Source organism: Elaeis guineensis, chromosome 14 (assembly GCF_000442705.2).
Source record: "Elaeis guineensis isolate ETL-2024a chromosome 14, EG11, whole genome shotgun sequence".
Classification (NCBI taxonomy): Eukaryota; Viridiplantae; Streptophyta; class Magnoliopsida; order Arecales; family Arecaceae; genus Elaeis; species Elaeis guineensis.
Window position 1 is genome coordinate 49563115 of NC_026006.2, and position 27839 is coordinate 49590953.

Below are 27839 nucleotides of genomic sequence, written 5' to 3' on the forward strand. Positions count from 1 at the left end.
AAAATTATTTTTTTTTGCATCATCATATGTGATAACGGCGTTATCTTGATGAAACGATATACACGATGTGTTGGACGAGATCCAACTTGTGCATTGCATTTTTTCACTTTTCAGAAACTGTAACATGAAAGGGACATGGATCTCATCCACTACATTGCGGATGATACAAATTAAATAAATATTAATATAAATATAGTATAATTTTTTTTTGCCAGCAAAATTTTGTACCAAAGTCTAAACCAAAACCCACATCAAAATCTCATCTCCATTGGCTTTTAGCTAAGAATTTCCCATGGATGGATCCTTCGAACCAAACTCCCACCATTGTACAGCATCCATCCCTCCCATCCATCTCCTATACGTGCGTTTCGGAACTGCTCCGTCGGCAAAAAAGCATAAAAAAAGTACCAAGAGCTTCCAATTAAAATTCCCGTCTCCGCCTCCGGTTTCTCAAAGAACCAAAGGGCCCCCCTCGCTTTTTCCCCCGAAAGCAAGAGTCGCCCTCGGCCGCGAGGGATTCTGAGCTCCGCCCTTTGGATTCCCCACCTCTCTTCTCCATCTTGCCCTTCTAATCCCCTGTCAAAACCCTCTCCTTCGCCGTCTTCGCGCTGCTCTCGGTCGCTCTTATGGCTTCGGGGTCGCAGTTGGAGGCGATTAAGGTATCATTCTTTTTTCTCCGGCGTTGTTTTGTTTTTGGAGTCGTTTTAAGCTGAGGTAGAAGGGATGGTTCGAACTGAGTGGTTGCAGAGGGCGAAGGTGCTGATGGTGGGGGCCGGTGGAATCGGCTGCGAGCTCCTCAAAACCCTTGCTCTCTCTGGTTTTCGGGATATTTACATTGTAAGGAGTTATTACTTGCTTCTGGTGCTCTTTTATTTATTTATTTATTTTTGGGATGGGTTTTGGGTGTTCTTCAAGGACAAGAAAAAGCATCTCTTTATACCCCTAACCTTACTTTTATTGTTTGCTGGAGTTGTGATTCTATGATTATTGTCTTGCTTTTACTGCTGTTGATTAATTTTTTGTGGGTGAAGTTTCAACGACAGTCCAGCTCCTTAGAAGGCCATAGTAGTGGAAATTTGATGTTGGAAACCATAATAGTGACAGGGTAGTGTTTTTTGTGAGGATAATTGCTGGTCGTCGAGAAGTTAGGATTGCTGGGATGGTGAGTGAGATGTGCTACAAAAACAATTTATAAGCAGAATTTGATTTTTTGTTTTAAAATTGGAAACTTGAGAAAGAAAACATCTTGTAGAAATGTAATCACTACTCCTGTTCCAGGTTGTTTCCACTTGTTTCCTTGGCAGGATGCGGCTGTTATGCTTATGTTGTGAGACCCCAGTCGGGCCCACGAAATCCCAATGATTCTAGGACCATTTCATCAAGCACGAGTATTGTACACTTCTTTCCAAAGGAAAAAAAAGTGTGCTTCCATAGATAAGTCCTGAATAAAAGATCTAGAGGCATTTTGTCATGAAATGACGTTAATGCAAAATATTGCAAAATCGGAAGGAATGTGATGGGATATTAGTGCAAAAGATAGCACTAAAAAAGAATAATATATGCATGTTAATTCTGTATAGTGGTGGATAGTACATGAAGTTAAGATTTTAGGGCACATGACTTAGTTGTACACAACAATGAAATGCAGTTCTTAGAAATAGAGTTTAACATTCCATCATTTGTAGTACTAGTTTATTGCAAATAGATTGTGCTTAACAGGGGACAGTGAGATACACATGTAGATTTTCAATAGTGGCTGATTGGGAGGTGATGGAGATTTATATGGCATGAAGGAGCTATATGTTTTTGGCACCTAGTAGATAAAAGATGCATCTTTCACACAAGGAGTGAGGGTAACAGGGAAGTGCTAATTCAGTAGGAGCATAAGGAATTGAAGGATAAGTGGAATGGAAAGACACATGAAAATATTTTGTGGACCAAAGATGGGCTTTGAAAGTATGGCAATCCTTAATGAAGATGACATGCTAGAAGAGATATAGGTACTAGATAGAGGGAAGAGATTCTTTATACTTATAGTTTTAGTTATGAATACACTTATGTGCCTATGTGTTTAGCATGTTCATGGTGAAGTATGTTAAAATATTTGTGAAAGAAGAGCAAAAAAAAAAAACAAGAGAGAAAGATAGAGAAAAAAGGCTTCATTATCTCTGTTTCAGTTTCATTCAATACATCTCAGGGGTTATTTATACTAATGTATAGACTCCATACAAGAAAAATAATATAGATTGATACAGGATCATGCTAACAAAGGAAATAATTATAGGCTGATTGGTGATCCCTAAAATCATATGATCACACTAATTAAAAAAAAATATTATGGGCTGATATGTGATCCTTAAACTCAAGGTGGTAATGTAAGTGCCAACTTGAGTTTGAAAATTAATATTTTTCTTATAGAGAAAAATGCCATAAAAGAGAAGGTCGGTACTTAAAGAGAAGGCAGTCAAAGGCTAATGATCTTCGCAGACAAAAATGCCATAGAAGAGAAGGCTGGCGCTCAAAGAAAAGACAATCGAAGGCTGATGATCCTCGCAAACAAAAAAAGCCAGAGAAGAAAAGAAAAAGGTCTCAAACTGGACAACGAAGGAGGTAGAAAAACATCCAAAGAAAAGAAAAAGACCTCAAACTAGGTGGTGAAGGAGTTAGAGATAGAAAAATGCCTAAAAAAAAGAAAAATGCCTTAAACTGGGCGGCAAAGGAGCCAAAAATAGAAAAATGCCCAAAGAAAAGGAAAATGCCTCAAATTGTATGGCGAAAGAGCCAGAAACAGAAAAATGCCCAAAAAAAGGAAAAGGCCTCAAATTACGTGATGTAGGAGACAGAGGCTGCCAGTGAAATTGATGCTGGAGAGATTTGTCGAGCAATGATAAGGAGAGACGATTGAAGATCTAAAGTTAAGGAGAAAAGTGGTGGAGAGAAGCTGCGGATTCATTAGAAAACAACATATCTTCGATATTAATCTACCGAAAAATAGAGAATCTAAAGATTTATTGAAAAAGAGAGGATCTATAAGGAAACAGAGATCGATGGATTGATAATGGAGATTTTCAAGGCTTGTAGATATGGCAACAATGGCCACAGCAAAGATGGAAGAGATGATGGCTTCATAGTGGGTAATCTGTGGCTTTGGTACAATGTTAAAATATTTACGGAAGAAGAGAAAAAACAAGAGAGAAAGGTTAAGAGAAAAAAGGCCTTTGTTATCTATGTTTCAATTTTATTCGATACATCTCAGGGGTTATTTATACTAGTGTATAGACCCCATACAAAGAAAATAATATAGGCTAATATAGGATCATGCTAACAAAATAAATTATTATGAGCTAATATGTGATCCCTAAAATCATACGATCATGCTAAGAAAAAAAATTATTATGGGCTGATACGTGATCCTGAAATCATGCCAACACGGTATGCACAGTTGAAGGTTTGAAGATGCTTCTTGTTGGAACAAGAATGAATAAATTTGTTCATTAGGTGAGCACCTAGATCAAATGGTATTGTAGTTTATGAGATAAACCATGGTAATGATGGCTTATTTTTAAATTGAAATAGCGATGTTTGTAGGAGAAGTTTAATAAGGATTTTACCAATGTTACCACTGTTTCATCTAGAACAATTTATTATCTTATATTTGTCATGAATTCTGAATTCTTTGTAAGGTTGTAGCAACAGATAGTGGCTGGAGGTCTGACTAATGCCTAGATTTTGGAGCCTAGTCGTCATTGCAACCTAGAGGTCAACATTGGTAACCTTTGTTCCTCTATGCAGTGCCAAGCAAAATAGTGACAAGAGTTGCTAATGACAATAATCATAATAGTAGCCTCTAAATGCAACATCAGCTGCTATGGTACCAGCCAGTGCCCCTACCGTGGCAAATACATTGAAAAGTACAAAAAAGAGAGGAGGGACGGGAAAAGAAAAAACAAAAACTTGAGTTTTGTTGCCTTCGACCAGAGTCGTCGTTGGTCCTAGGTCTAACCATTTTGCTTCTTCCTTCTCCTCTTGGTGTTTCTTACCACTCTTCTTTCACCTCTAGGGCATGCATGAGGATGGAGTAATTGTTATAAGAGGTGCAGTTGAATGATTTTTCATATGGTATCTGACCTACCTTTTCAGCTACCTAAGCTGCTTCTGTCAAACACCGACACAAGCACTATTATAGGAAAATGGAGTCTCTTTTCTTGGGTTTCAGATGAAGGGTTAAGGCCTCAGTACTCGTACCCTTCTCAGTTTGGTCTGGGGTCGGTGTGGTATAAGGATAAGTTGGGATGGCCTAGAATGACCATTAACAAGAGAAGATGAAAAAATTATGTCATGGGATGGATCAATATTCCAAGTGTCAGTATGCAACTGTCCCATTCTATCCCTATCAATTGTCTTGGGGGCATCATTGGTATCATTTTCTTGTTGGAGTGGTACAGTACTAGCAAGGCACACCAGGACTCGTTGGTGTGTGAATCCTTGCTCTAAATTGCCCAGATTGGTCTTGCTAGCTTAACGTGCAGATTGCTTGCAGAAGTTGCCAAGGCCTTATTTGATATAGCTACAGATGCCTTGCCTAAATTTGCACCTAGAAGGAAAGCTAACATTTTCTAAAATATTCTGTCATTTTTTTAATAATCAAGATGCTAGTAATGTTATTGAACTCTTATTAAGTGCAGTAATCATCATATTAATGATAGATATGATAAACCTAGGTGAAATAGGAAAAGTCATAGCTAAGTAGGCATAAAGAGAGGTGGCACTTAAGAACTAGCTGAGGTAGGATCCTAAGGAGCTAGGTTCAACAAGAGTGATGGTAGGCCGAAAGGTAAAGGGTATCACAAGGATCTATGACAGAATTGCTATATAGAACCTTGGGACAGGACATATTATAGTTTAGGAACCAAAAAGAGATTGGTGGGGATTTTTTAAGGACTGATGTTCTTAAGAGTGTAGTTCAGTATTTTACTAATTCGCTTTTATGCAATTGTTCTGCATTTTAGGTTGAAAGAAAGGAAGGGAAATACGTCCATGGGGGCTTTAACAAATTAAGAATTGGCAAAAGAAATGGGGTCCTAAATCACTTTGGATTTGATTTTTTTTTCTTTGCTTATTTTGATCAATTTTGCAAAAAAAAAAGCATAAAAGAAAGTTGCAGCAGCTGTTGAAAGATAAATATTATACTAATTACATGCAATGATCAAATCATACTCACTTTGATATATTCTAAATCACATTAAGTACAACAGTAGAGAGGGTAATAGCAATCAATTATTTTATACAAATAAAGCTTTGTACTCACAAGGTTTTACGTCTCAGCGGGACGGGAGGTATCCCGGCCGTCCCGTCCTGTTCCTATGAGAAAATGAGATCAGTATGAGGTCGGGACTCCAAAATTCATCCATATAGAGAAAGAAGAAAGAGTAAAGAAAAAAAGGAAGATGAAAAAAGAAAAAAGTGAAAGGAAAGAAGAAGAAGAAAAATGAAAGAAAGAAGGGAAGGGAGAAAAAAAAGAAAGGAAGGAAAGAAGGAAGAAGGAAAGAGAAAGAAGAAAAAAAGAAAGGAAGGGATGCAAAAAGAAAAAAAAAATGAAAGAAAGGAAGGTAGAAGAAAAAGAAAGAAAAGAAGGAAAAAAAATAAAGAAATGAAAAAAGAAGGAAGAGAGAGGGAGGATATCTGTCGGGATGCATGACTGGAATGGCTATCGGGATGGGACGAGACAGCGGGGTGTTTTGTTTCATAGGGATACCGGGACATCTCTATCCCACGGCATTTAAAATCTTGCTCACTTATGACAATATAAACTATAAAGAAGGAGAGAATGAAGAAGCGGAGAAAAATAGAAAAATAGAAAAAGAGAAAAAAGTAAGCTAAATCCTGGCTCTTAAATTTTTTTCTCTAATTTGGATGCCCACACTTTGAGGTGGTAGTAAAATGGGTTTGGTCTGGTTTGGATTAGGTTACTCTCCATTATTAATACCAGTGCAGAGTAACTTCACTTGCTAGCAAGTTGGTCCTTGATGATCTGAACCAAAGAAGAGGGTAATACAAAGGCGAAAGTGTGAGAGAGAGTCATGAATGAAGGAGGAGAAGGTGAACGGGGACTCCATAACTCTGACAATAGCGTAGGCTGGTTGTTGAAAGCTTTGGCAATGACTAATCTTGTTGAGAGGTGATGATGGGAAGCTTTTTTAGTAAGTGGGATTGTGATGAGGTTTGGGTGGGGGTGGGTCTGAATAAAAAGGGCAGCCACAATGGGGAGCAAAGAAACAATATGGTTAGAACAATGGATGTAGCCATTGAGCTGGGTGACATCTCGGTGGTTAGACCTTCATGGGGTGAGGAGGTAGGTGATGGACTGGTGACATATGGCTTGGATGAGTTTATTATGTGGTGGGTAGCAGGTGTAGCTAAGGAGGACAGGTGGCAGGAGAAGAATGATAGAAGAGCTGGAGAATAAAGAAGGAAAGGAGAAAGAGATGCAGGAGGAAAGAAGATGAGAGAAGAAAGGGAGGAGAGAAGGAAGAACAAGGAAGAGGAGAACCATACCATGTCCCAACTATTTGAGGTTACTTATATGAATCCTTGTACACCAAGCATTCTTATTTAATGCTATGTTTGATGTTATTTTGATCTTTTCTATATATTCTTTTTATACCTCTCATCCATGATATCTTGATCTTACCCTTCATGTCTTGAATCCTCTTTCGATAATTAAGTACACCTTTCTATTGGAGCCATGGAATTCCATACTTGGCTGAACCGCCTAGTACACTCCATACCGGATGCATACTGATACGCCGAACCACCACGTACCGATACAGACGTATCGTACCGTACCACATACCGATACTACAGTGAATTTTACTGATATGGGGTCTGGTATCAAGACGGCGAACTTTGATTGGAGCCCTTCTAGATTTACACCATAAATGCCCAAGTAACCACAATCGGCTTCTATCACACCGAACTTATTTGGTGCTATTCCTTGTTCTATCCGTTCTATTCTAATTCTTTAAATAATATAATATCACAAATATTCTATGCTGAAGATATATAAAGTTTTGGCCTGATGGTTCCGAACTCTATGACTTGAACCTGATCGATTCACCAATCAGACAAGTTTGCTGATCCCATACACAACCTGATTGATTAGGTTGCTCGGATGTCTTGGGTTGGACCAGCTAAACAAGCTAAGGTCTGAATCTACTGGTGTCCAAAACTTTCTATAGAATGACCAAGAAAAAGAAGAAGGATGAAAGACTATAAGTGGGCATCAAATATCTCCGGAATTCTCTTCCAAAAGTTCTCCTCAAAGTATCAAAACTGAAATAAATTGAAGATACATATGGTTCTGGCAAAGGCTGGGCCTTTAACACATTTCCTAAAAAAATTGGGTACTGGAATTTCTGAAATCAATAAGAAATATGGCTATGGGGTTGAAGATTGAAGTCAATGCCAGTCTTTTGCCCAAGGCTCAGATATGGATTCATTAACCCCTTTTAGATCATAGATTTTCCTTTTTTTTGTTTCCCCAAATGGGTTTATCCATGTTCCAAAATAGTGAACTGCTGCCTTTTTCTGAAGTCTCTCCTGCACATGAAAGTGAGTACCATCATCTTTTAGGCGCTTCACTCTCCTTGCATCCATTACACCCGCCTTCAAGCTTTAGAAGCCTTTTCTCATTTGAATTTTATCACCAGCTCAATGTAGTATATGAGTGGGATGTACCGAACTAAAGTTGAATTGTCTACTTGTAGGCATTTGCAAAAGCGAGGAGTTGAATTAACCAAATTATGTCATAGAAAAACTCTCAAAGTTTTTGGTGCTGCGTTGGGATTGTAACTTCTATAATAGCCACCACTATCCAAAAATTTTAAAATTATTTCCTATGTAGGCTGGAGTCCCCTCACTTTGTTGGATTCATAAGCAACAACTATCCAACATATCGGAGAGTTAAACAAGACTTTACAAAGTTGTAAACCTCAATGCATAGAGATGCATACCATTGTCTTCAGGGCATTAATCCAACCCCATGGTTTACAGTTTTTGGCTAAATTACTTGGTTGATTCACCAAGTTTAACACCCCCTTCCATCTTTTCCTTCCCTTCTCACCCTATGCCTAATTTTCACATTCCTCTGAATTCACCAAGTCGTACTTTTTTTTTAAAAAAAATTCAAACCAGCCCAACTGAGTTCATTTTTCATTAATGCTTTGACAAATCAATCAACTTTAGATTATGTTCATCATGTGTCACCGTGAAGATCTAATGTGCAAGAATCAAGAGTGCAATCATCTAATTCTCACAATTGACTACACTAGTCGAAAGAGCTAAGGGATAGGACTACATAAGTCCAAAAAGATTAAGCAGGCAATGTATAATTTTCGCATTCCTCTAGATTTGTATTAGAAGTCATAATTTTTCATCAAACTGGCCCAACTGGGTTCATTTTTCATAAATGATTTCTCAAATCAAGCAAACTTAGATTATGCTTATATCATGTCAATTGTGAAGGTCTAGTGTGTAAGAGAACAAGAGAACAATCATCTAATTCTCAGAATTGACTACACTGGTCGAAGGGGCCAATGGGCTAAGAGATAGGACTACATTAGTCCAACGAGATTAAGCAGGCAATATATTTTGGTTGGTTACTAATGCATGTTATGAAATATGGACTACATGATGATAATTGGCCATTGATTTGAATCATTCTGTTGGGTCTATCATGATGCATCTAGTTATTATCAAGTTCAATAACTTTGTTGGAAAATGAAGGAGCAATTTCAGTCTTATAGGAAATTTCATGAATATGCATATTGTGACATAAGCCAACCCCAGAGTTTAGATGCACCATTCATTTATTCTATCATCAGCCTACCTTGATCTGGATATGACAAGTGCAGCAATATCAGTAGCATATTAAAATAATTTTTATATATTCTTTCTTTCTTTAAAGTAAAGCTGAGGATATGGTCCTATTCAAAACATCAATCTAATTGTATTTATAAGTTCTTTTTCAGAGCTTAATAAAAGAGCTAGGTTGCACCTTATAATGTACATTTTAGAAATTCATAATTAAAACTTAGCTGGAATTCACATGATTATTCTCTTTCTTTACTTGGTTCCACCTCTATGTTTCTCCATTTATTTCTGTTTCTGTTGCTTATCTTTCTTGATCATTATGCTGACCATGGATAGGCTGTTTTGAGTATATACTGGCCAGTAGCTTAACTTATGCTTTTGTAAAGTCCAGACTGCAGAATGGAGCATCAGATCATTCTTTTCTTCACTTCAGTGAATTTCTGATAATAGAATTTTAGTAACATACACCTTCAACCGAATGAAATCCGTAATTTTTTAATCTAATAGTCTAAAATAAATCTAGCAGAAAAGTGATCTTTATTTGTGTTTGTGATGATGTGTTAATGACAACCACAGCAAGTCTATCTTTTACTTTAGTTATAGAATGCTTGGATATATTTTTCATTTTAAATTTCACATAAAATTCATAATGTTTGTTCATGCAGTATTACTGTCTATACTCTGTTTGTTATTTGCAGATTGATATGGACACAATTGAAGTCAGCAACCTAAATAGACAATTTTTATTTCGACAGAGTCATGTGGGGCAATCTAAGGCTAAAGTAAGAAATTGAAGTTTGATATGTTTTCTTATGTTAAATCATACTTGATGCTTCTCATGTGCCTTGTGTTGAGGTTGCTCTGACTGCTTCCAAATATTGTTCTTTATTTCAGGTTGCTCGAGATGCTGTCCTAAAATTTAGGCCTCACATCAATATAACACCATGCCATGCAAATATCAAGGATCCTGAATTCGATGTGGAATTTTTTAAGAAATTTAATGTGGTTTTGAATGGTCTTGATAACTTAGATGCTAGACGACATGTTAACCGCCTTTGCTTGGCTGCTGAAGTTCCTTTGGTTGAAAGTGGAACCACAGGTTTTCTGGGGCAGGTTAAGTGATGTTTCCTTTTTCTTTTTAATTTGTTTTTTTTTAATTGTGTTAATACACCTTATGTGTGCATTATATTATCAGATTGAACTTTGTAGACTAGCTTTGTGTGTCACATATTACTAAAGGTTTGCTTCTGTTTTGAAACTTGATTATTCTTTTTGGTGAGTCTAAGGCTTTGATTATTGCTGCCTCGTGGTCACAGTGGGTACAATCATGTTGTTTAATGTTTATAGAAAACAAATATCAGAAAAAGAAAACTACGATATTGGAGTAGGAAAAAGTTAAATTCTATTTTCTGTGTGAAGCCGAGGAAGATCCCTACTATAACAATTAAACTTTGTCCCAGCTAATTGCGATCAGCTTAAGTTCAGGATGGTCATTCTTTATAATGATCCGGTATTGGTACAGCTATATTGTCCAGGTCCCAGGACATGTGCAAGAAAGGTACACTGAGCTGGTTTGATATATTTAACATAACTTAGTTACACACAATGAACTGATGATTGTCAAACTTAATGGATCCTTTTCTGGCCAACTTTTCCTCTATAACTTGTTTCAGGCAATCCTTTCTATATAACTTTCTTGTGAAAATATGCTTCTTGTTCTATCTGTATAGGCTTCTAAACAGTAATGGAAGATACTCTTTCATCTTTGAATGGTCTTAGTTGGGGGTTTGTATATAGTGTCAACATTGTAATAGTAGAAAATCATTTGTCATCCGCGACATGGCCAAGAGTGGAACAGAATTTGCAAAAGCTTGACACTTGCAAACATTGTATGTTGATAATATTTTGTGGCAATGCAATCAGGGTTTTTACTAATTTATAGTACAAATGGTGTTTAATTATTGCTAAATAGATGAAATGAAGATTGTTCAAAGATTAAGAAACAAACTTAATTTGCCAAGTTAAGCTGACAATGGTTTGTCAAGCACATTATTGTAAAGGCCCAGACATGAAATTTAGACAATCTTGTTAACTAACCAATTGAACCAAAAGCCTATGTTGATAAGGAAAAATTCAACAATGTATGACAGGCTTAACAAATTTGATAATTACTTTGTCAAATATGAAGCACTGTTAGCTTTGCACTTGGCCAAAAAGTATTAGAGCTGGCCAGCTGTGCAATTATTATATTTATCCCCCTAAAAGTGCAACAAAGTAATATTGTAAAAAAGCATATAAATCAACTTCCTATGTGGCAAGCCTTTAAAATATTGATAGCAAGTTGCTTCCCTTCAAATATTCTGATGATTATCCATCTTGATTGTCAAGTTCCATGCAAGAAAATAAGTCTAGGAGCCTGGAGCCTTATAACTTTTTTTTAAGTATATCCCTTCCATACATTTTGCAATGTTGTTGACTTTTTTATATTATTTACTTTGAACCCAGCTATCTTTTGTTAATTGTCAGTCTAGTCATAATAATTGTAGTTATTCACTTGTTGATAAATGGTTAATAGTGTGCAAATTCTTGTGCAACCAAAAGAGGCTAAAATTTATATCAGCCATGCATAGATCTGTTCCCCCTCCTCCCCCCTCTCTTTTTTTTTTTAGGGGCTGAGATTTGGAGGGATTAGTGCCCACCTTCTCCCTATACCTCTCCACCCCTTCAGGGCTGACTCAGACTGGAATTGAATCTGTCTCCTTGCCCAAGTGACAAGAGGTGACACCACCCGAGCAAGCCCTCGGTGTTCAGCCTTGCATAGATTTCATATTCATGACAAACACAATGCACAAAACAAATCTAAGCACCATCTTTCATTGTTCTCAATCAGCACCCAAATTCTTTTATTAATTGAGTAATTATGACCACACTATATAGATCAATTCATGATTGTTATACTCTCCACCATTTTATGTGCTGAGATATTTTATTGTTATGTAGGATGTTGTCATTATTTGATATTTATAATAGAATTTTGTTACAATTTTACATACACCATTATTGAAGCATGCTGAAAATAATATCTCACTGGTAACACTTACATGACTTTCAGGGGAAAGTAATTTTGTCAAGAAATTCTATAAAGCTGCATATAATCAATGACAGCAATTTATTTGAACTCCTTTCTTTGTCGATCTTAGTCTATAAAGATGATGACAAGTTAACTTGATAAGGTTAAATTAATGGTGGCCTGACATGAAACTATATAATTAATCATTATTTCACCAACAAAAAATGAACAATATCTTCTTTGATCAAATAATTCAACTTTTGAATATTCATAGTATGAAAAAAATAGCTATTTGCCTTGTGCTTAATATCTTCAAGTGTAGTCCCTAACACATTTCATATATTTTAAATTATACTTCTTTGTTCTCCGTTCATATCATACTTTTAGTTTGTTGTTCATGTCTTCTTCCATTGGTTCAAAGTTTTTTATTTCTAAATTTGTTGATTTTTTCGTTGATCTAATATATATGTCTTATGTTAGAAGTAAAAGGCAAATATACAAGACTTCAGAATGTCCGTACTACATCTTTTAGTCCAAGACTCAAGCAACATTACAATCTGCTTTGATGTTTGCAACAATTATGCTTTTGGTATGAGCCTAATTTACTCAATCAAAATCATATTAGATAAGTTGTTTAATGGAATAAAATTTGATAGAGATTGGAGTGTCTTTAGTTCATAGTACACTTATGTTGAGGACTTTCGTCTTTGAAAAAAATTTAAAAAAAAATGGATGTCTCTAAGTGCAATTCCTATTAAAACTGTTTGTTTCCTTAGAAATAATACCTATAGTAATCCTGCTTTTGTTCTATCATTTTGCAACTTATATCGCACAAAATCTTCTTCCTGATTATGGGACTTAGAGACTTGAGGCCTTAAAAAGATATCTCATCCTTTGATCTTAGCCAAGGTTTGCCATACCGATCGGTAACATACTATATCGGTACCGAACCGTACGTAGTCTCGCGCCATACCGGACATACCGTGTCGGCACTGAATTGATATGTAGTCTCGTATCATACTGATATTTAGTATGTCTTGTTGTTTCATACCGTACCATATACCGACACTATGATAGGATGGTACTAGTATAGGGTCCGGTTCGGAGATGGCGAATCTTGATTTTAACAATTGAGAATCTTGATTTTATAATGCACAATGCAGTAGGATCCATGTTTCAAGTTATACCAATGAACTTTGTCGGTGTGATGATGATTGTTTATCTTACTATGTGAACTTCTCTTTATTAAAAACTATATTGCTACACTTTTGCTTTAATGATGTAAGGCCTTAGACAAATTGTTATTGTTCTCAAGAATCTACTGTGCCAATCAAACATGAAGTCTGCCACTCACCATTGCTAGGAAATCCAATTTCTCACAACGTTCTAAAGATGCAATAAGGTCTCTACATACTGTTGAACATAATGCAGTAAAATCCTAAATGCTGGTGGTAAAGTCCAATAATATAGCTATAAGTCAATTTCTGATCGAACATTTGCACTACATGATCAAAATGACTGATCCAGTTCAGTTAAGGAACAAAGAAATCAATATGAGGTTTGGACTAGAAAATCAATGAAGATCATGTCTCTTATCAGAATCTGGTCAGGCTTTCCTTCTTATTTTGTTTTATCTAAAGAACATGCAACCATATTGAAATTGTCTTCCGGACAGTATTGATGGCTGCAAACATCCCATCCCAAGTTTGTTCTGAATCAAGAGTTGTTGGGAAGCTGGGCACGTCAGATCCATTAAACAGTAAAGAATTGATGGCCAACTGTCCTGCACATTCTCATAATTTGCTGATGCGCTGAATATTCCGGCATTACATTACTCATGGCTGAAGGGCCTTTCCTTCCTAATTGAGCATGTTCTACATTCCTTACAAATCTGTAGATGGCAGTATGTGCAATGGGAATTGCCCTATCAGATTTTTTTTTTATGAGTTGAACACATACTCTAGCAGACTTCTTTACCTCCACTGCTAATTTAATGTGACATTTCACCAATATTTTTCTTATTAATTTGATAATGATTAATGCATGCTTCTCTTTTTCCAGTCCCTACTTTTTTCAAGTTCAAATTGCTTGGTAATATATGCTCCTTTTTTCTTCCACCAAAAAAATCATTCTTTCTGCCCAAAGGCTGACAGCATGACATTCCCTCAAACCTCCCCAAGTATTATATTATTTATCCTGTGAACAAATATGTTCTCACTGTCTTTTCCTGGCATCTTATTAAAAATATAGCATGGTTCTACTCTAGTCTGTTGTTGAACTGCTTGTTGTCAGTCTGTTGGAAATGTATGCTATATCAACGGTTGTTCTTCAGAACTATGCTGCTTGGTAACTTTTGAAATTTGTGAAATTTGTAAGTTCATGATTGCTGATATGGAATTATGAGCTGGTTTAATGTTCTTGGCTTAGGCCCCTGATTCTGTATATACTGATTAATTTTGTGTGAACTAATTTAATATTTTTCTTTGGCAGTCTGATACAGTGATTCTGATTGTGTATCATTTTGTTTTAGTGAATCTAACTATTTATTTATGTATACTAAAATATGATTGGAGCAGGTCACCGTCCATGTCAAGGGAAAAACAGAGTGCTATGAATGCCAACCAAAGCCAACCCCGAAGACCTATCCTGTTTGCACTATTACCAGCACTCCTTCGAAGGTTTGATCTCCATCAGCAACTATGGTTGGATGCCTAATATTATTCTTGTGTGCTTTTTTAGTGGAACTGTTTTTTAATGTATGTTTTGCTTACACATTCTGCTAACAAAATGCTGTTTTAAAAGAATGATTGTTCCAAAATTTTGTATTGCAAAACATATTTGAAAATTCTTATAATGAATGGTGGGGTCTTATATTTTAAAAGGTGGTGTTATTCAAGCTTGGATAGTACATCATTCTCAGTAATTCACATTTTTGTTTATTTCATTTGCATAATATTTGATTTGTGTAGATTAATTAACCTAAATTGACCTTCAACTATTTACATGCAACTTATGTTAGAAGTTGAGTGATATATTGATATTGTGTTGATATACAACTAATTTTTTCTGGAGCAATGCATTAACATGGTTTCTGCTTTAGTCTTTGTATTTCTGTTGAATATGGAAAAATGTGTTTATTTAGGGTATTGTATCTGCCAGTTTCGCGGTTTCGAATAGTGTGACTGTATCATATGGCTTCTGTTTCATTTGATGCAAGTTTGAGGAACCATAAGATGACATTTTCTTTCAAATTTAGATGAAATTGACATGCTAAGTACATTCATGATAGACAACTAACTAAAGAATTTATGCTGCTCTCTTTATGCTCATGATTACCAATCAGCAGCAGTAACAATGAAGGGATCAATTGAAACCACCTAATTGTTTCTGCAAAATCAACATATTTCTCTTGCTACATTCTCTCATCGACTTTTCGGACTCAACATTTTCTCCTCTTGTGGATGGAGTTTTTGCTGAGCAGTTTTATTTGCAGTACCGACCTGTACCAGCTGGTACAGGGGAATACTGTATCAATCCGGTACAGTTCCATTACCGTATGAGGGCTTGTTATGCTCTGTACGACACATGGTTCAATTGCTGTCTTGACTCCAACAGTGTATCATGTGTCGACATGGGGTGATACCATACTGGTATGGGTTTTGAATAACAAGACTGAAAACATAGGTAGCAATAGCAACAAACTTTTTTTTCTTTTGTCATCCTTTTTGAACCATACTGTTATTTCTATCAACCATACATCCCTTTAAAAAAGAAGAGAAACTGCTGGTTAATGAGGAAAGTGGAACGTATGTCAATATGGGGTGATACCTTTAATAGCGAAAAGAAACTGCTGCTCAATGAAGAAAGTAGAGGAAAAAAGGGGATTACGAAACTTGGCTCTTTTGAACCTCTACTTAAGCTGTTCTAGATCATTACAGGAATTTACTTTGGGAAGCACATGTTCTTCTTGTTGCATGAAGTCAATGCATTTCTAGATCACTCAACAATTTGGGAAGGGAGCATTGTAGTTTATTATATTATATAATACTTGGAAAAATCATGGGAAACAACGTCGAGTTTAATCCTAGTATGTGAAGGAATTATAGGTTTTTTCTCTAACTATTGTTATCTCTTACCTCAGATTGCTTCATCAGTTTTAATCACATTGGCAGACCTGAATATCGGTTCTCACAGAAAACATCTGCAATTTATTTGCTTTGGTATAAGTAGGTCACCCATGTGAAGGCAAATCACTATCTGCATAAATTAAATCATGTCCATGCAGTCTGCTTTTGATCAGTTTGATGTAGCGCTGAAGTGCATCTAAAGCTTAGTCATATATGAGTTGTCATCTTCAAGCCCTCGAATATGTAGTTCCTGATTACAAATATCACTTCACCTCCTTTACCTTTGGAGTTGACTTTTGGCTGCTAAATTCTACAAAATGATGCCATATCTGTCACATCTCTGGAGAGTGGAAACAATCTTAGGATCATCCACTAAGCCCTTTTTTTTGCCTGTTAGAACCTGCCTCGCATGCTGTTCTTGCCGGTTACAGTGGAAAAATGGAGGTTATGTTTGAATTATAGCACTTAGTGCACTTATCGTACTCCTGATCGATGTCAGCAATCAAGTCCTAGGAGATAGATTTCATAGTTATTTCATGATATTATCTGTATGGTTGAAGTCATTTTTTCCATTCTAGCATTGGTGCACCAAAATGATCTGTATGCTTGTGCCATAAATTGTGTGACTATCAACTTGTATAAGTTTTCAAAATTATTTCCAGATAATGGTTTGCCGATCAGTGTTTTAGTAAAAGCACTTCCTTACCTATGTATCCTTTAGAGTACTCTCTGGTTGTAGTGTAACTCCAATAAGGATTGTTTCCATCTGGTAATTTTTAGATCAATATCAAATCATGACTGCTTTCTTTCTGTTTGTGGAGAATGTTTAGTTTACTAGCTGAAAGCTTTTGTTGAAACTTGAAATAATTTCCATTATGGTTTTGGCATTGTTGCTTTATTTCTTAGCTTTGGTCTTTCAGATAGCTCATCTGTTTCTCAGCTTGCAGGTTGTGCTAAATTCAATAGATTTGTCTTGTGCATGTTGTTAGTAATTTCTAACAGAGTCTAGCCTAGCAACGTTTATTGTGATTATGAATTGGGATTTTGAGTCTATACAAGTGGATATTATGTCCACCCTCACTCCGTTTTTTTCATTATTGTTCTTGATAATTGATCCATCTTGTTCGATATATGTGTCCACCAGTCTGAGGCCTTGTATTTATCATAATGTTTGAAACACCGAAGTATGAGAGCATAATAGCCATCTACTGGTATGATACTTACCATGGCATGCCCCTATATCAACTCATTGTTTGTCGGTATGGGATAGTGTGGCTCAATATGTATCGCAGGCTTGGTTCAGGGTGGTACAAACTGCATTATGGTTGGTTTCTCCAATTTTGATTTATTGTGGAAAAATGTTCCTCTGAAATGAATCATCATGGGACCAAAACTTCACTTTGTTACTGGTGAGGCAATGGAGAATTAGCAGCATGATCTGACAAAACAATGCACATGATGCATTTAAGTATATCATCTAGAAGTTTTAGGTATGTTACAACAAAATAGTTTGAGGGTATGTGCGAAGACAGCTAATTGTGTGGTCACAATCAAGACAAAGTGAACCCATGAAGCAACACCAATGATTAAGACAGAAGCGACAAAAGAGGATTACAAGCAGGAGATGCTGGTTGAATCAAGGTGAGAGAAGAGCTTGAACAAATTCTAACGCTTAACAAGTACAGTAATGATCTTAAGATACATGAAAGCAGATCAAAATGAAAAATGGAAAGCTTAAAATGTCAGTGATGTCAAATATTAAGAGTTGCATGACTCAATAGTGGGCTATTGTCAGAATGCTGTGCACAATGGATGTAAGTGGAATGATGGCTATAAAGCCTTTTTAGAAGGTGGCTATATCGGTTAGAGGCACTGCAGCATGTGCAACAATTTGTTTAAGCAAGGCTTTAAATACTTGGGACAAGGCTGTCCTGCTTTTTGCATAGAATGGTGCCCCGCATCCTGACACCTGGGAATGGTGGATGTTCCATCTGTCCTAGTCAATTTTCCACCTCATGCCGTATTGACCCTCGGGGTGGTGCTATGTATCAACACACAGGACTGCGGGATGCCCTTTCCTGTCCCACCGATATTTAAAACCTTTGGATGGATAATAGGAAAAAATTGCTTCATTTAGCCTTGCTTGGACCTGGAGAAGTGGAATGACAGAGCGAGAAAAACTCTAATGAAAAAGAAAAAGGTCCAGTACAAGTAATTTATGTTGGTCTGCCAAATAGTCGCGAAGGATAGTGTCATTACTTTGAATGGCAAGAAGATATGTTTCTAGATGTTGGGAACTGGAAGAGTAGGTTTTGTCAATGTAACTCATAAAAAAAAACAGTTAATTCCATGAAAGCAAATGTGTGCCCAGGAAACTATGGAATTATTCAACAAAGGAAAATCATTGAGAATGAAGTCATGTCAATCATGTGAGAGATCACTAGGGGCCACCATATGTTGATGTTGGCACATGAATCCACTTAGAATGAGGTAGACCCCAAATTCAGGTACCAAATATCGAAAACAAGGAATGAAATATAAAAATATTGACGAGTGGGCCTGAAAAGGACGTATGATTCCAATGATTGGGATTGGTGAATAAAATTAGGATTATAAGGCTAGAAGTGACTAATATTTAGAGGGGATTTATGATCCATGACAAGTGATTTATATTTATAGACAATAACAGGATAAATGGCTAAAGCAAGAACTAGAAATTCTACAAAAACATTACATCAGGTTGAAAGGAGGTAACAAGTTTGGTAGACAAGCGGGTTAAGCTTGAAAGAATCTGTTCCAAATCTAAAATGGCTCAAATTCGTTCTAGAGGAAATGCATATGTCTACAAAATAAATGCAACTCCTAGATAAGGATGTAATGGCTTCATTAATCACCATAGGAGGGTGGAGAAGATCTAAAAGGCCTTCCATTTGTTTCTAAGGTGATATTAGATGGCTAGAGATGAGAGTGTGACCAGGTTCTTGATTCAAAGCCTTAGTATCTTCTGCCTAGGGTAATGCACACACTTTGGATTCTTCCTAGAATCTCGACTTTGCACCTGCTTCCTAAGCGCTTCCTTAATAAAAGTGTTTCTAAAATATCTGCTTCCTTGCGACCCACACCATGGACTTGCTTTCACACCTGGTCCCGATTCTGGCAACTAAATTCAGGAACTATAGTTTAGTCTGAATTTTTTTCCCCCGCTTAAAAGGTCGATGTTGGTGATGAAGCAGATATTTGTCTATGATATTGATTTCCCACTAAGGGCATGTTTGGTTTAAGACCGGCATCGGAATGGTTTGGAAGGGGAATTAGAATGGTCATATCCCCTAACATGTTCATTTCGTGATCAGAATTGGAATAAAACTTGAATACTGGGGGAGAGTAGGGATTGGAGTTTAGGGGATTGGGCTTTTCCATTTTCCCTGGAATTGCAATGGGAATAGGTATGGCCCCAACCAAATGGCTGGAATGGGATTCACTTATTCCCATTCCCATTCCGAAATTCAACTCCCCCCAACCAAACATGCCTTAAGTATCCAGCACAAGGTGCTATGTGCACTAGAGTTGGATGTGATTTTGTGTTGGTTAATGTTTGGGTCTTGTAGATGTTAGATGGATCCTTTCATAACTGGTTGGAGTGTTGTTGTAACACTATCTAATGCCAGAACCATATATTGATGGATGAGTAGGTACTTGAAATTTTTGTGACAGGTCATGCAATGTGGTGTGCAGGCTTGATAACATGAAATTGGAGGGGTAATTTTGAAGTGAATGTGCCAAGCTCCAAAATATCATAAATTTTTATTAAATTCACAACCTACAAGCAAGACACCTTACTGGGGCCACGCATGCTGACTCTTTACAACATTGTGCAGTCTTTTCACAGGATAAAATAGTACTTTGATTGTACTGCACACTAAACATGTGTGCAGGCGTTACTTGTATGCAAAAGAATTGGTTACTTCTGAATTTTTCTCCTTTGTTCTTGTATCAAGATCCCCATGTTGATTCGGACCAATTCTGTTTGCTGATATGCAGTGTTGGACTTGCATTAATGATGTATGATTTCTTTATTTGAAATAAGCAATATTGTTTTTTTATTGAGAGATATTGTTCACCACTAGACGATAAATGGGTTATTTACATTTTTAATGATTAAACTTTAACATTTATACCTTGTGTTTACAAATATCATGGATCAAAGAATGCAGCATCTGAATTTTAATAGTTAATAAACCAAGGTAACAAGCTCATGAGTTATGTGCATGCAACATTTTTCCCTTGCTAAGTCTTTAAAAATGTGCTTAATTCAAAATTGTATAATCCCAAGTCATGAAGTAATGGATCATGAAGATCTTGCTTTCTATATTCACTCTAGTTGCTAGATTCTTGAAGATTCATACTGTATGCTTGACTAGTTCTTGATACTTTCTGTGTTCTTCTGGTGTGATATTGAAATTTGTATCTTCCATTGACAGTTTGTTCACTGCATCGTTTGGGCAAAGGACCTGCTTTTTGCAAAGTTGTTTGGCGATAAAAATCAGGAGAATGATCTTAATGTGCGTTCCAGTGATGGCACCAATTCAACAAATCATACAGAAGATGTGTTTGAGCGAAGGACTGATGAGGATCCTGAACAGTATGCTTGTAAAATTTATGATCATGTTTTCGGCTATAACATTGAAGTTGCATTAACTAATGAAGAAACATGGAAGAGTAGAAACAAGCCTAGGCCTCTTTATGTTAGAGATGTATTGCCAGACAATCTTATCCAGCAAAATGGAAGTTTGGAGAACAGTGTGACTGAGGAATCAGTCGTGTCATCTATGTCATCTCTTGGTCTAAAGAATCCTCAGGATATTTGGAGTCTTTCTGAGAATTCAAAGATCTTTTTGGAGGCCTTGAGATTATTTATTGAAAGACGACAAAAGGTCTGTCTTCATTCTCTCAGGAAGTTCTTTTTAGTTCTTATGTCATAGTTTTACCTTGGATTCTCTTTGGTTTTGGTTTTCAGGATATTGGGAATCTGACATTTGACAAAGATGATCAATTGGCTGTAGAATTTGTGACTGCTGCAGCAAATATTAGGGCATCTTCTTTTGGAATTCCTTTGCATAGTCTTTTTGAAGCTAAAGGTATTGCTGGCAATATTGTTCATGCTGTTGCAACAACAAATGCTATTATTGCTGGTTTGATAGTAATCGAAGCAATCAAGATTCTCCAGGGTGATTTTGAGAACCTCAGGTGTGTCCTAATATACCTAAACCTATTTTGTGCTACCTTACTCTGCCCATTCTACATTCGGTAATAATTCTTCTTCTCACATGAGATGTGTTGTTTGACAATAACCATGATTAGTCTAATGAGTTTGTATTATTCGATTTTTCCTTTTTTTTTTTTTTATTTATGTCACCTTTCCTCAGTCCCAGATCTGCTCCTTCACCTGGTTGGACTTGAGGAATTTGGGTCTATCTTTTATTTGTTCTGATTGCTTGCATATGATAACAGTCTATCACTGAATAGATATATGCTTATCTATTATGCTTGTTATATTTTTCAGGATGACATATTGTCTCGAACACCCATCAAGAAAGATGCTTTTAATGCCAGTACAGCCATTTGAGGCTAATAAATCATGTTATGTCTGTTCTGAGGTATTCTTATATCTTATGATATATTTGTCGGTGCATATGTTTATCTTGATGTGTTTATATGTTTGAATGTATTTGCACACATATCTTTTTGTATGCTGTACTAGAGTTACATATAACATGATATGAAACAGACCCCCCTACTTCTGGAGATAAACACTCGAACCTCAAAGTTACGGGACTTTGTTGAGAAGATAGTGAAAAACAAACTGGGCATGCATTCACCTTTGATAATGCATGGCTCAACCCTCATCTTTGAGGCTGGTGATGGTTTAGAAGAAGATGTTGTTGCCAATTATGCTTTGATCCTTGACAAGGTTATGATATCTTACCTTCTTTTTTTTTTTTAAATATTTCTATAGTCGGTTCTATTTCTATCATGGTCCTTAAAATATTCTTTCATGTTTATTTTGTGCAGGCCTTAGCAGAACTTCCTGCTCCAGTTACCAGTGGCACTGTGCTCACAGTTGAGGATCTTCATCAGGAATTTTCATGCAATATAAACATCAAGCACAGGTCTTTCTTCGATGCTTGTATCTGTTCTTTAAGCATAACCTTGTTTTAATATGCCTTTTCCTTCTTTCGTTATGATAATCTTTATGCCATCACGAGATTTGGATCTTGTCTTATTTGCCAGTTTTGTTTGGTCTCTGCCATGGTACCCGATATTTATATGCTTAATGGCAATAGACACAAGCTATCGTCGAACTTGGATAAATAGATATATGGTTAGATTTAGGTACGTAAGGGACTTTGAGGACATGTTACTTCGAAGGTATGTATGAATTATATGGGAAGAAGGAAGAAAGCAACAAAACAACAAGGCAATATTTTGGAGGGTTTTATTTGGATAAAGTTTCTTCCTCCCCCCCCCCCCAAAAAAAAGGGCACAATAAAGTCTTTTTTTTTTTTGTAAGTTGCTTAACTAGATGGTAAGGGTCTAACTCATGGTTCTTAGAATCGGGCGGTTCGGGACGTGCCGAACCGGACCGGTGAGGAATCGAAACGATTCCGATGGAGAAAACGGCACACACCGATACTGGGAAGAAAGAGAGGGAAACAGAGGCAGAGAGAGAGGAGAAGAGGGAGAGGCCGTCGGAAGCCGATGGTGGCCCTTTGCGGCCGTCGGAGGGTGGCGGAAGCCGCCGTGGCTTGGTTCACCCGATGGGGCTGCCACAACGAGTGAGAAAAAGAGAGAGAGGGGGGGGAGACCATTGGAGATAGGAAGATGGGACGGCAGAGAGGCTGCCGGAGGTTTTTGGGTTGCCGCGTGGCCACTGGGCGGCGGAAGCGGCACGGGTGGAGTCACGGAAGCTGCGGTGTCGGCCTTTTTTAAAGGAAAAGAAAAACAATGAAGCCGGCATTTCGTTTGCCGACTTCATTTTTTTTAGGATTTTTTTTTTAAATTAAAAATAGTGAAGTCGGCAATCGATTTGCCAACTTCACTATTTCAAATTCTTTTAAAAAAGATCAGAAACAGTGAAGTTGGCAAACGCATTGCCGGCTTCACTGTTATCGAACTTTTTTAGAAAAGCCTATGAAACGGGCGATTGTCCTTGTTTCACACCGCGGAGCCGCAGGTGGCATTTACGCCACTCGACGGCCAACTAGCAGCCCTCGGACTGCCTCTTCAGCGGACCCCCCTCTCTCTTTCTCTTCTTTTCTCTTTCTTTTCCTCTTTTTTCGTCTCTTTCTCTCTTTTTCTCTTCCTCGGAACGTCCCTTCCTCCCTTTGTTGGTTTGCCCCGGTCTGATCTAATACGGAACCGTACCGGACCGTGCCACCGGCCGACCAGAATAGCCACCGGTACTGGAACTGAGAACCTTGGTCTAACTGTTTGCCAAAATTGTCTAAATGCATTTCTACCTGACAGTTTTTGGATATAATAAATAATTGATGACCTAGAGATGACATCATGCAAGCTTTTTTTTTTTTAGTAATATAAAAGAATGGGGAAATAAATTTAGACATTTCTATTAGAATTAGAGTCAGGCTGATGAAATGGATAAGATCATTATGATCGGTGACTTAAGAGACAATTTTATAACTCAAGGATAGGTATAAATTGTATCATTCAAGCTTAATGAAATGGCTTGATGGTATTCATCTGGAATAACAGTCTTCTCAAGGAATGTCTAAAACAGGGATGTCTAAAGTAGGGATATGTTAAACAGGTATCATCTCAAATAACAAAGTTCTTCATTGGAGACAAACATAAGGATGTCTGAGCCATTCTATACATAGGTGCCAATTATGCTGCCCCTGTTGCCCCATAAATGCATCTGCATCTGCTTGCATTTCTTCTTCCATAGTAGAGGCATTATGATGCCACGATTGTAAGTGTCATGGTTTCACATGGGTGATAGAATCAAGCATCAAAACAGAAATTACGGAGCAGACTATTAGAAACTTTACTTTTCCACCTGTTAAATACAATACAAACCTAGCTTGGTTATGCAACCATGAAGACTGATTTCATATTAATAGCATATATCTTAAGAAACATAGAAACGGGAAATACATAAATTTTTTTAAGTATCAATCTATAAATATGGTGTTTGTAATGTAGCTGTTTTTATTCAAAATTATATTTCAATTATTATTTTGGTAATTATATATTCCCAGATACTGTTCGGGTCGGTATTTATATCTTGTCATTGCAACTTATATCACGCAGATGTTTAACAAGTGGATAATAATCTAAGAGCTGTGCTCTGCATACAGATGCATGCATGCATGCTTGTAGGTACAGATCATCTGCATGTAACCTGAACTAAACATACTTATTTGAGTGAGCTATGCAGCAAACACGTGGGGGCTTCATTATGGTTCATTCTGTGTGGCAGCTTTCACCTCCATTTGCTTTCACATTGGCCAAATTCCAACGGAGAAGGGAAAAGCTTATTACTTACATACTTAGCACCCATGCAGGATATCCAGATCTCTGCAATAGTGTTCCCAAATCATTATCTAATTCTTGACATTGAAACACTTTCATAGTCTACAATGCCAAAATATTCATACTAGAGTAAATTGATCAGTCAATGACACGTGTGATAGAAGTTATACTGATGCTATGATAACACTAAAGAGAAGGAAACAAAGGAAAAAAAATAAGTCTGAATGTCTGATACTTTTGCTAAAGTAGTCTAGATGCTTTAGATTATATTGATCAGTAGTAAAATAGTTGAGAATTTGAATTTCATGGATTGCAATAAGGTATTTTTTGATCAGACGGTTCAAAAAGTCATTCCAAGTGCCAGCACTTTTAGCTGATGTAAGCATAATTGTTTGAGTTCCATAGAGGCATTGAGGTATTCAAGATTTCAGTAGTGTTGGCACTCCAAAATTCCCAAAAAAACTTGTGAACATGTTGTTGAATAGACAAAGGTAAGAGGAATCGAAGTACACAACAAAAGAGGTGAAGGTGCAGTGGGCTCATGGTTATGGTCAGCTTGGTCCATGATCCAGGTCCGAAAACTTAAATTTCAGTATGTTGGCCAGGCTTCTTTTTCCCCCCCTTTTTTTTCTTTTGCAATTTCTGCATTTGCCCTGTTTCAATTGAAAAGTGATGAAAATATCGAAAAAAAATAAAACAAATGAAAAATAAAAATTTGTTGAAAATTAGTCACTTGAAAAATATATCCAGCATCTATCATTGGTATATTGCACTTTTTTGGAACCCTAGAATGCATACTATCCACAGTTCCATATCGGAATGAACAGAATGACACAATACTTTAAAAAAGAAATGCCATAAAGATTCATGGTCAGCTATAGTATGATGCAATATACTATTCTATTGTTCTGGTTGCTATTTCAACATGACAAATTTCTCTATCTTTGAGATTTGGAGAGCAATCCGAGATTCATGAATATGTCTGCTAGCACTGACCTTCTTGGAACGATCCAAATGTATTATCGACACCTCTTTATATGCTGAATATGTTTATATGACTATCATAATTGCTTCTTTGTATCATTTTTCCCAAAATACAAATGAAAGAGTTACATATTTTCCAATCTTGACTTGCATGGTGCTTCAAAATTGAGATGAAAATATGGTTTTGTCGTACTTGTAGATTCATCTCTTTAGAGCTTTGTTCTACATTATTTTTTGTAGATTTGCAGTGCAGGGTACTTGAACTTGTCTGAGTCTTTAGTAGCAGTTATAAAATTCGTATCAGTTATGTTTTTACTCTTTATAGGTAATGTGGCTGACATATTTCATATGCTTATTTTCCTGTCATCACACATACATTATGTATACATGCAGACATATATGTGTTTATGCATAAATACGTTCATGCATCCATATATGGATGGTCATAATGCTTCCAGCGAGCAACTCACAAAGGTGCTCCTATAAGCAAATGACAAATTTACACCCCAGGTATTTACTTTATAGTTCTACATGCATCTGGGTATTTTTGTGACGTTGATGCAATGGATCAAATGACAAAAGAACCCCGTGGATGTAAACTATAACCAAATGACAAACCCCATAATGCAAACTAACTAATGCAATACATGAGGATAAATTTCTCATTTGTTGGTAGGGCCAACATTTGGAGTTGCTCCAGGAAGAGCATTGTAACACTTTTGTTATATGTATATGCACCATTTACCTGTCTAGATAGAATTATTGTTTTATCTCTAGCAGCAGGAATCTTCCATTTAAGATGGTGCCTACTTGGTGATTTCCCCCTAAACTCGTTCCTATATTCAAGGTTTTAAATCCCATGGGACAAGGCGGTCCCGATTTTCCTGTGAGATGGGATGTACTGCAGTCCTGCTTTATCCTGACATGTGGGACAGGAGATGTCCCAAGATGTCCCGATCGGGATGTTGGGACGCTGGCAGAATGGTCCAATCTTGACACATGGGATGGTACCCGCTCTTGGTGTCTCACGGGATGTTTCACTGGGATCTGAATCCTTACCGGCATTATTATTTTCTGGAAGAGAACTTCCTATGCCCACTTGAATCAGCTACTGCACCCACACCCACTTCTATCGAGTTTGAAGTGTCCCACCAAGGATCTAAAGGATTTTGTGAACACTAGCTTTCATAGATTACAACTGGTCAAATGAGGTTTGAAAATTATGAACTTTGGGTCAGTTTTAGTCTACTTTCACCTCACTGCTGTTTCGGTAGGTGACTGTATGAGGGTGAGGTAACAAAAGGAAGCAAGAATTTAAGAGTGGAATGGAAGTTAAGTACATGATGCATCCGCATATATATCTTTTTTCGGCTTTGAGTTTATGTATTTACAGGCTGTTAATATTTTTTTGGCGTGAGAAATGAATTGACTGTATCTTTCCATGTACTTCTAAGAGTTTATATTGCTTTAGCTGCATTTGTCTTTTGACTGCATTTGTAGCTGATCTACATTTGCAGTTAATGTAAGGTTGATCTGATAAAATGCCATTCTTCTTTTTCCAGAAATTCCATTGGTCTTTGATCTACATCTTGTGCTGATATTTTCAGGGAAGAGTTTGATGAGGAGAAAGAACCTGATGGGATGGTCTTGGCTGGATGGATAGCTCCTACCCAGAAAGATGCTCGCATTGTCAGCAATGGCGAGAGTACATCGGCTGCACATCCAGCTGTGACAGAAATGGTGGAGAAATCTGATGATGTTGAGATAGCTCGAGAAAAACCTGGGACAAAGAGAAAACTATCTGAAATGTCAGAAATGATAGACCATGTTCATGATATCAAGCCTTGTTCAAGCCATGATGTCGGTGATCAAGTACATCCTCAAGAAGTTGAGGACAATGATGATGATGATGACATTGTTATACTTGATGAGAACCCTGAAACAAGGAAGAAGAAGAGATTACAGTAGCATCTACGACAATTATTTCAAATGACGCATCTTATTCCAACCTGCTGCCAGTTATCCATTGACCGCTCTCAACCTGATAGGATTCTAGATATCATCACTAACCCATTGTTCCAGGTGCAACATCAATGTAATTAATTGCTCAAAGAAAGTCCATGGAGATGGAAGCTCTTGTTTAAAAAGCATGGCAAAGAGAGCGTGCCTCCACGTAGGTTTGGTAAGTAGGGCATTGGATTCTTTTTTTCAACATTTTCATGGGAGGAAGACAT

At 37.0% G+C, this 27839-nt stretch overlaps 1 protein-coding gene across 2 annotated transcripts; it reads left to right on the forward strand.

The window, feature by feature from the left end:
- Positions 1 to 432: 432 nt before the first annotated feature.
- On the forward strand, positions 433 to 27782 carry LOC105057779 (SUMO-activating enzyme subunit 2). Of its 2 annotated transcripts, XM_010940474.4 has the most exons (11): positions 433 to 659; positions 748 to 837; positions 9570 to 9653; positions 9766 to 9984; positions 14518 to 14619; positions 20550 to 21002; positions 21086 to 21315; positions 21632 to 21725; positions 21857 to 22039; positions 22141 to 22238; positions 27213 to 27782. In XM_010940474.4, exons 1-11 carry the CDS (start codon positions 627 to 629, stop codon positions 27571 to 27573), a joined length of 1947 nt encoding a protein of 648 aa, XP_010938776.1. In that variant the 5' UTR covers positions 433 to 626; the 3' UTR covers positions 27574 to 27782. The 2 variants fall into 2 exon arrangements, with proteins under 2 accessions (XP_010938776.1, XP_010938778.1); XM_010940476.4 differs by lacking the exon at positions 748 to 837 and having other exon boundaries at positions 485 to 659.
- The last annotated feature ends 57 nt before the right edge of the window (positions 27783 to 27839 follow it).